At 34.4% G+C, this 9,367-nt stretch overlaps 1 protein-coding gene across 1 annotated transcript; it reads right to left on the bottom strand.

Annotated features, from left to right (window-relative positions):
* Positions 1-5,981: 5,981 nt before the first annotated feature.
* On the bottom strand, positions 5,982-7,322 carry LOC129946897 (ATP synthase subunit gamma, mitochondrial). The gene is made up of 2 exons (XM_056057266.1): positions 7,163-7,322; positions 5,982-7,091 (listed from the first exon to the last, which is right to left on the bottom strand). Exon 2 carries the CDS (start codon positions 7,078-7,080, stop codon positions 6,184-6,186), a length of 897 nt encoding a protein of 298 aa, XP_055913241.1. The 5' UTR covers positions 7,081-7,091; positions 7,163-7,322; the 3' UTR covers positions 5,982-6,183.
* Between the last annotated feature and the right edge of the window lie 2,045 nt (positions 7,323-9,367).

Genomic DNA, 9,367 nt, shown 5'->3' with positions numbered 1-9,367 from the left:
TGTTGTTTTTGTTTTTATTTCTTGTTCTTTTATTAATGAAGCGTTACAGAACGTTTGTTATTCCTACTGAACACGATAAAACAAAGTTGAAAGAAGTTGATTTATAACCCACCAATCGAAGTTATCGAAATAATCTGTTGCATTTTGGCAAACATTCTTTGTAAAGCTTTGTATCGCCGTCTACATCTGCACAGAACAGAAAACGAGATGATGCTACGATCCTAACAGTTTGAGTTCTTCAAACGATGCAACTGGATCACGTATACCAGCGTGTAATGTGATTTTTTACTCCATCCTGTAGGGAAATTATTGTGAAGAAACGCATCAATACGATGGAATCGCCAATTCCATCTTAAGCACATCCCGACAAAAATATCACCAATATCGAAGATCATGATGGAATTGGAAAATAAAATTCTATCCAAATAAACTTTGTTGTATTTTTTTCTGTTGTCTGCCTTACCAATTTTCAGGGAACATGTTCTAGGAAGACGGCTGAAAAACGACAAATCTCTGACTATTCAAGACAAAAGTTCTGTTTCATTTAAACCCCAAATTCTCCCTATAGAGCTGTGTCTTTTTGATGTAGTTTTAATAAATCGAAAATCGTAATAAGATTTATTCCAATATTAATATTTACCAGTTATTCAGCCTTATTGCGAAGATCAACCGATTGACGGTTGATAGACTATATCAATTCAAATCAAAATCGGTATTGTGAAAATCAATTAACAAAATATTGTGCTATTGTGAATGCCTTCAAAATTATTTTATTATTCTTGCAACCGACAGAAGTTTTGAAAACAAAATAAAAATGACTTCGACTGAATTATTTTTTGGTGATGATGAGGATTCAAATGATTCTGACCTCATTGAATTGGCGAGAATGCGAGGGAGTTTGAGAGATGCATCCAATCCTTTGGAACTGGAAAGCCAAATGTGAGTAGGTATAAAGGTTTTGATTTTCAGACATAAATAACTTAATCTGTACCTGCTCTCCTTCGTTTTCAGTTTTTTTAAAAAACTTTCGGCTATCCAAGTATGCATTTCATGATCTTTTTCAAAAAATAGAGGACAAGTTAAAGCCCTCCAAAAGTATTCGAGCCGTGCCCAATATTTCAAAACTAGCAACAGTGCTAAGATTTTGTGCACATGGGAACTACCAGTTGAGTTTAAGAAACGACTTTAATCTTGGTATTGCCCAATCAACTACATCGCTTGTCCTAAAGAAAGTCCTTGGTGTAATTGAAAACTTTTTGTGCCCAAACTGGATAAAGTTCCATTACATTGATTAGGAAGAAAGGAGGGCAAAAGTTTATTATTTTGAGAAAAGTGGCATTAAGATCATAGGCCCAGACAAAAATATTCGACATTACAACCGAAAAGGATTCCATAGCGTTAATGCTTTGATCGTAAGTATTTTGAAATAGATACATTTATTTAATTAAAGAAAAACTTAAATTGCATTGTAAAGGTGTGTGATCATTTAATGTGTATATATATAATGTTGATGCTAAACATCCACGAGCATCCCACTACTCGAACATATGGAATATGTCCGCACTGAAAGCAAAAATCGCAACAGATTACCGAAATGGACGCAACGACTTTTGGTTTCTTGGTATGTACTCAGCTTATATTGTCGTCTGAGAATTGCAAAGTCGAATGTGAAAAAAAATCTTCGATTTTGTTTTCAGTTTTCTTCTTCTTTGTTTTGCATTTTAGGTCGACCCATACTCTTTGCCACTTCTCTAAAGTAAGTTCTGGTGGCCCTAAGCTATTCAGCTTTACAGAATTTTTTTCCCATTTTGAATGTGCTCCATCTTTTGTGCAGAATCCCTTAGCAAGTTCAGTATTTTTTTCCATCAACTGGACTAATCTGCATATCTGTTTTTTGTTACTAATAACTTTTTAAGACCTTTAAAATACAAAATTAACGATTTTATAATTCGAAACTCACATTTGTTATTGCATTGTTTTTAGAATTTATAATTTTTTTCTTTGAAATGTTACAGCTTTTAAATTATTAGAGTCTCTACCACCGATAAGTTAAGCATCCCATCAGAATATTAATAAAATCTATTTTCAGAAACAAGAATTGTTAATCATGATTTAGAACCCCAGGAAAATTGCTGGGTTCTCCAATAAGAATACCTAATATGCATTGAAACCAATTTTTTTTCTACAACCCATTCTAGGAACATATGTTTTCTTACAATTACAAAACTTCAATTTGTGTCATTTATCTGGGGCTACAGATAAAACTTTTTTCTTCTGGTCCAGCCATTATTGTGCTTGATAATAGACTTGGTTTGGATAAGATAACTATTTAAGCTTAAACGTCTTAAAGAAAAACTACTTCTCTTTACTAACATTATTGTTTACACTATTGATTGATTCACTGGAAATATTGGACGGTGCACACCTTTTGACTTCTTCTGAAAAAGTTGAGGTTATGAAAAATTTTTTTAATATTCAAACCATAATAATGTTCTCGGCATGAACCCGGCCATTGCTTACATTTTTTATCTATCTTGTGCGTGCACTCAAGGGGTTATGAATACCCTTATAATGAATAAACACACTGCGAGCAATTGGGAAGAGAGGACAGAAGAAGAAAGGAGATACCGATGCATTTTATTTTTGAATGTCTACAGATCGTAATGAATGGGAATTATTGAACCTGATAAAGCGTTCTACATTCGTCTAGTGCAGCCAAAGAAAGAGTATCTATATTTAACAGTACAAGATAAATATAGATACTCTTTCATGATGAAATCATAAGACTTTGCGGCGGTGTTCAAGAGTAGCAAATATCTCAGTAATAGAACGATAAACATTTAGAGCTCTTTTTCAATTTTATCCAAAAGACTCAAGTACGTTATTGGAGCACTAGCTTAAATATGAGAATAATACTCGAATTTTGGACAAATAAATGCTTTTTAAATTATAGCCAGAGTTGGGGGAACAACGATTCCTGCGCTTATGTATGCAGATGATAAAGTCTTCTTTGCTGAAACGGTGGTTGGAATGCAACTTATGATGAATAGATTAGGAGTTTACTGCAAACACTGGAACCTGGTAGTAAAGTTACAAAAATCTAAAATGATGGTGTTCAGAGGAGCGGGGGGGGGGGAGGCAGACTCTCGAAAAACAAAAAATGGACCTTTAATTGAGATGCTGTGGAAACTGTGCGAGAGTACAAATACCTTGGGGTCCTTATAACTTCAAACCTCAACATGAAGAGACACCTGGACCGAAAACTATCCGAAGCAAAACGAGCGGTTTCTGCTGTATGGGAGCGATGCATCAAGAACAATTACATCAAACATAGTGCATAGCAGAGGTTATTCCGCTCTACAGCAGCATCAATTCTTTTATATGGAGCGCAAGTCTGGGGTTATCTTTCTTTCGAAGCTGTAGAGAAATTTCTTCGATACTTTTTAAAAAGTATTTTTTGTCTATCAAAAAATAGCCCAAACTACATATGTATATATGCTTTAGAAACGGGAACACCACCTATGATAATGGACACTCTTAGCGTGGATTTTAACTATGTTGTCAAGGTTATGGAGATGAAGAATTAAATAATTCCAAAAATCATTCTTAATAACATGATTCGGACGAGAGGATCAATGATGGTGGAGTGGGAGAGCGTGTCAACCGAATGCGGTATAAATTTATTGATTGGTCAAGATGAAAATCTTCACTAAGATTCAAGTTCAACGACATTCTCGAAAAACTTGGAAAAGTTCTGTATCACAAAAATGTAGTGGAAGCAAGATCCTCGGTGTTTAGATGCTTTTACACCGCCTTGAATACAACCTTATAAGCAATACGTATCTACTTAACGGCAATTCAATTAATAAGATAAGCATTGTTTTTAAAACGAGAGGGGAATTATTGAATTTGAATTATGTACCGCACAGATCTGATCTTCCAATACTTTGCAGCCTCTGCAATATGAAGATGCGAGAAGATACCTGTCATTTCATTGCAATATGCCCTGTTTGAAGGAGTTTCGGATAAGGTATTTTGAGAAGAGTTGCCTGAATGATGACGAGTTGATTAGTATATTAAACGGGGTGAGAGGATGGGATGTATTGAAAAATTATAGTTACATATATGTATGTATATAGTAAGGTCTTTTTTTTGTAGCTTTATTGATATATTTATATTCAAAATGTCAATCTGGTAGACGGCCATAGGCCAAACCATTTAGACTTAAGTATATATAATCACAGTTTATAATTTTATATACTTTGAAAAATAAAGTTATTATAACTAAACTAAAAAAAAAACTAAACTATAGCCAGATCAGAAAGGGTAAAAAGCTTCTTCCAAAACTAAACACTTAGCAAAATTGTTGGCGATGTCAATTATATTATAACTCCACAACAAGTGGTTTCTGATGCTCATAACTAGGACTGAAAGCTGTACGGTCTCATCGATGCAAGTAGCATTAAATTCTACATGGATTTTGATTTCCCATTGGACAACGCTGAACCGAATTTAATGAGTTTATCTTACACTGCCGATTGTAATCCACATCCGAAGAAAAAGGATTACAATCTAAAAACGAATATGAAAAGATGAGAGTATTATCATCAGCGAAACCATTTAGTAGGTTAGAAGTCTCAGACAAAAGATCATTTATAAAAATAATGATGAGTGTTCAAAACAAAACAGAGCCCTGGAGTACACTAATTTGAATTCAAAAGTTTTAAATAATTGTCTGTATATGGTATAGGATCTGAGTTAATCAAGAAACATCCGCAAAAACCCTTCAAAATGTCGAAAACTAGTTTAACGATGAAGAAAGGTCCTTGCTTTTCTTTAATAAATAATTATGTTGTTTTATCTCTATCAAAATATCTTAATTGGAAACATTTAAATTAAGCAGAAAAAAAAATTGGGTGTCGCAACAGTCTGTTGAGAACTAGGGCTTAATGACATACAACTCTCAACCATTCCTGTGGGCGAGTACTGTTGTCAGGAATGATGGTACAGGCAGGGATTGAACCCAAGACCTCTGGTATGACAGTCCACACGCACTAACCATCATGCTACGGGTACTAAGCAGAAATAACCATGATAAAAAAATGGATAACCAATTTAAGTAAATTTCACTTTGTTTCACTTGAGGCCAAAACTAAGCAAACCAAAGCGACCAGCATTGGCAGGAAGTTTAGGAGCTACAAATTCTATTTTCGACAAATTAAGCAATTATTTTAGTCTTTAATGAAGCTTAAGGATTTAAATCCAATCATTCCGGTAAAACTGATAGTAGAGGGATAAAATGAAATATTTACAGGCACTCAAGTAGTCTTGAAGTTTTGAATATCAAAAGGGAGGAAAAAAACCGAGTTGGCTAAAGCATTCCACATTCGTGATGTGCGGTTAAAAAAAATATTTGTAGGTCCGAAAATGAGCTTAGTTTAAACTGATGAGTATAATACACCCAATCTTTATCAAGATCCTCACCGCCTATCGCTTTAGTCTGAATCAACAGCTTTGACAAATTTAAAATTTGTCTTACCTTAATTTAATTCTTTAGGTCACTTCAAAACTTAATATTGACTTAAGGAACATTAATCCTTTTTTGGTGTTAAGGGAAATTATTTCCAATTTATTTGATGAGCCTGAACAATGTTAACTTTTTCCCAATAGTTGGGGGTCGTATCCATAAAATTTGAATGACAAATTGCTTGCGAAGTACATACATACAAATTATCCATCTACAGTCTATATTATCCCTTGACCTAAAGAACGATGTTTACAAGAAGCTTTTGTGGCCTAAGATCTAGCGCGTCTATCAGCAGAGAGGGTCGCATTTTCAAACAAGTGGCGTTGCTTAAATTGAACCCATCTGTTTATTTTCATGTACATGTATACCTACCTTAATATGGATTATTTATGAAGCACCTATTTGCTTGAAATAGTTTTTTTTAAGGGAATTCCAAATGAACAACAGTATCGTCTTTATTTTATTGGAATTTCCATTTATTCAATCTTGGATTGCAATTACATACATTTAGTTCTTATGTTTTGTTTGAGAGTTTGTCTTCGCTTAAGTTTGCAATCAACTTTCGCATAATTATATAACTAATCGAATATTTTTTGTTGTAGTTGTTGTTGTTGGATTTATTAGACAAAAACAAATAAATTATATTACAACATCGTTTATGTCAGAGCAGCAGCACCAGAAATAATTTCAATAAGTTCTCCAGTGATGACGGACTGTCGGGTACGATTGAAAGTCAAAGTCAACTTGTCAATCATTTCTCCGGCGTTCTTGGACGAGTTGTCCATGGCAGTCATACGGGCCGATTGCTCAGAGCAAGCACCCTCCTTCATGGTGTAGTAGATCAATGAAGCCATTGAATATTCCAAGTAGCTCTGGATGACTTCGGAATCCAACGAGTCGTAGACGACCAATTTCTCGGACTTCTCTACAACTGGGGCACTGTAGACGGGCAAAGTGCTCATCTCGTAAGAAACCACAGACTTGAACTTGTTGTAGACCAGTTTGCCTTCGGTGAAGTCATAGCCACAGGTCATGACTTCATGGGCAATGCGAGAAGCATCCAAGAAGGTGGGTGGCAGACGTCCAACTTCGTTGGCTACCAAGATGATGTTCTTGCTGTACAATCGCTGCAAAATTGCACGCGATTTGTCTCCGATGCAGATGACTTTGGTCTTGGTGTCATCGACGGCCAAAGCGTTACGAATTTCACGAGCCACACCACTGTGCACTGCACCACAGAGACCACGATCAGAGGTGACGGCGATCACAAGTTTCTTGACCTCAGCCTTTTCGTCAGCTGGAACTTCGGTCTTTTCGAAGAACTGCTTAGCTCCAACGCCATAGGGACGAGCCTGCTTCAGATCACGTTCAGCACGGGCGTACTTGGCGGCTGAGACCATTTTCATGGATTGCGTAATTTTTTGAATGTTCTTCACAGACTTCAATCGCATTGAAATCGACTTGAGGGTGGCCATACCACGCTGCTGCTGGAGTCCATTTTCAACAATTGGAAACAGGAGGGCGGTGGTGTTCAGTGCAGCGCGTTGCATCATTTTCGTTCAAGCTAAAAAATATTGTTTTTTAAATTGTTTAAATTTAATTTGAGTAGAGAAAGAAAAAAGAAATTTTCCTTACCAATTTTTCACGATATGACCGAAATGACAGAGGAATGGCTAATGGCTTATGTAAGGTGAAAACAGTGCTAGTAGATGAGTTGAAAAATGTATTCTATATGCACCGGTTTTTGACAGTTGTTGAAGTTGTCAAATAATTGTGTTGATTTTCTTGAAGTGTTTCAGCAGACACAGGAAAATGTGAAATGAATATTTTTTCAAAGTGCCGAGGAAATTCGATTATTTTGAGTATTTTTTTTATTTGAAAATAGGGTACTTTTTAATTTTATTTTAAATTTTAAATTCTAATTGGATTGAAAATACTTATTAGGATATTTTGTGTATTTGCATTGAGGGAATTTTTCAACGGAGCGCTGCAATCGTATGATTCCTTTCCTAGGGTACACACTACATCAATACCATCCAATAGGCCGGTCGCACTTCAGCAGTGCTAATTAAAAACACACAAAGTCATTTGACAAATAATTATTATAATTAACAATTATTTAATATTTATGGTCTGTTGTAAAAAAACGAAAAAAATACATATGTATCTGTTATAAAATACTGGATTTGATAGATTGTTGGCTTTTTGTCTTAAATCATAAATTTTAGATGACGTTTTTTATATTTTATGAAAAATGTTGTCAATTTATATCCATTTCGATGGCAATCGACAAAATTATTCACACTGATTACAAAATCCAATGAGTAGGCTGCAGAGGGAATCAAAATTCAATTTTGATACTTCTACTATAGCAAAAGTGGCAACAAATTACTTCATTCATTCATTTAAGGCTAGGCGCGCACATGCAACTTTTAGTTTCGAAACTGTTTGGTTTCTAAGCTGAGCCTTATAGACTTATATGAGAGTCCACGCACATGCAGAAACCATTCTGTCGCCCATTCGAGCAACTTTTTAGTTTGTGTTTTGACACAAACTAGACGATCACATCAAACAAATTCCTTAGTTTGTGTCACAATGAATTATATGTAACTGTGCGGACATTCAACTAAATCGTTGAATAATTTTCTGTAAGTGCAAGAGAGAAAAAAAATTAGTCAAAGTGAATAAATTTTTCCTGTGTATTGGTTTATTTCGTTGATTACTTTCAGAATTGCTTATGTGCGCGAGGTTTGGGCAACTAACGATCGAACTATTTGGTTTCGAAAAAGTTGCATGTGCGCCCCTAGCCTTATTGATGGATTTGGTATCTGTAATCGGTATTTTTCTAATATTTTGCGTTAATTTAGGCGTTATTCCCAGTACCCAGTAACCCCAATAAAAAATAGCTTTATAAATAGTTAAAACTAGAAATCAGCCATAATTTAAACACCAATATAGCAAAAATTAAAAATGCAGTTCTCATTTTCTGATGATAATAGTTAACGTAAAACCAGGAGAAAACACTATGAGTCCATCACATGACTTTATTTATTAATTTATTTCGTACAACCATTACTAGAAACTTCTATCAGAGGCAACGGCCTAGTTACCTTTTAGAGGCATAAAGAGGTCATAACTCAGATATTGTCTTCTGTATTTGTATCTATCATATTACTTTATAGTTCCGAGACATTTAGCTTCGATTTCGTCTCCGAATTCCACTTTAAAATGTCTAGTACTTGCTATACCTTATAGATATTGGTCAAAAATATTACTTTGCTAATGTCATTGAACTGTTATTTAATGGGTGTTTTTAAGGCATTTATTTCTATTTTAAATAAATTTTCAAAGTTCACTTTTCCACATACAACACACAAAAATGGGTAATTTTGACATTTATTACCTGTTCTTTGTTCTATACTTAATTTTTTGTTGGAGATTTATTTAATTTTAATGCTCAAATGTAAAAATTTCTTTATACCCAAACTCACACCCACTCAAATCCTATAGTGATCCGAAGTATGGGGGTTGCAGGCCTTACCATCAGTTCAAACAAAAGTTATTTTAGGCAAGTACAAAAATAGTAGGGTTGAGTCCGAAAAAGAATATATGACTTAAATATTTAAAACATGTTCTATTGAGACTCTTACCTAACTGTAAATAAATCAGAAGGAAATTCGTGGTGCGGTATTTATCCCAAAATCATTTTTAAAACCATGAAAAACCCTTATTTTTATAATAAAGCTAAATATTAAATTACATGCGGTTTATTTCTTCTTCAAATCCATACTTCTAATAAAAACACCTTCTACAATGTACAGTTTTTAGATTTACAAAAGT

This window comes from Eupeodes corollae, chromosome 2, assembly GCF_945859685.1.
Source record: "Eupeodes corollae chromosome 2, idEupCoro1.1, whole genome shotgun sequence".
Taxonomy (NCBI): domain Eukaryota; kingdom Metazoa; phylum Arthropoda; class Insecta; order Diptera; family Syrphidae; genus Eupeodes; species Eupeodes corollae.
Note: the sequence above shows the minus strand (reverse complement) of the source record. Positions and strands in the feature narration are given on the sequence as shown.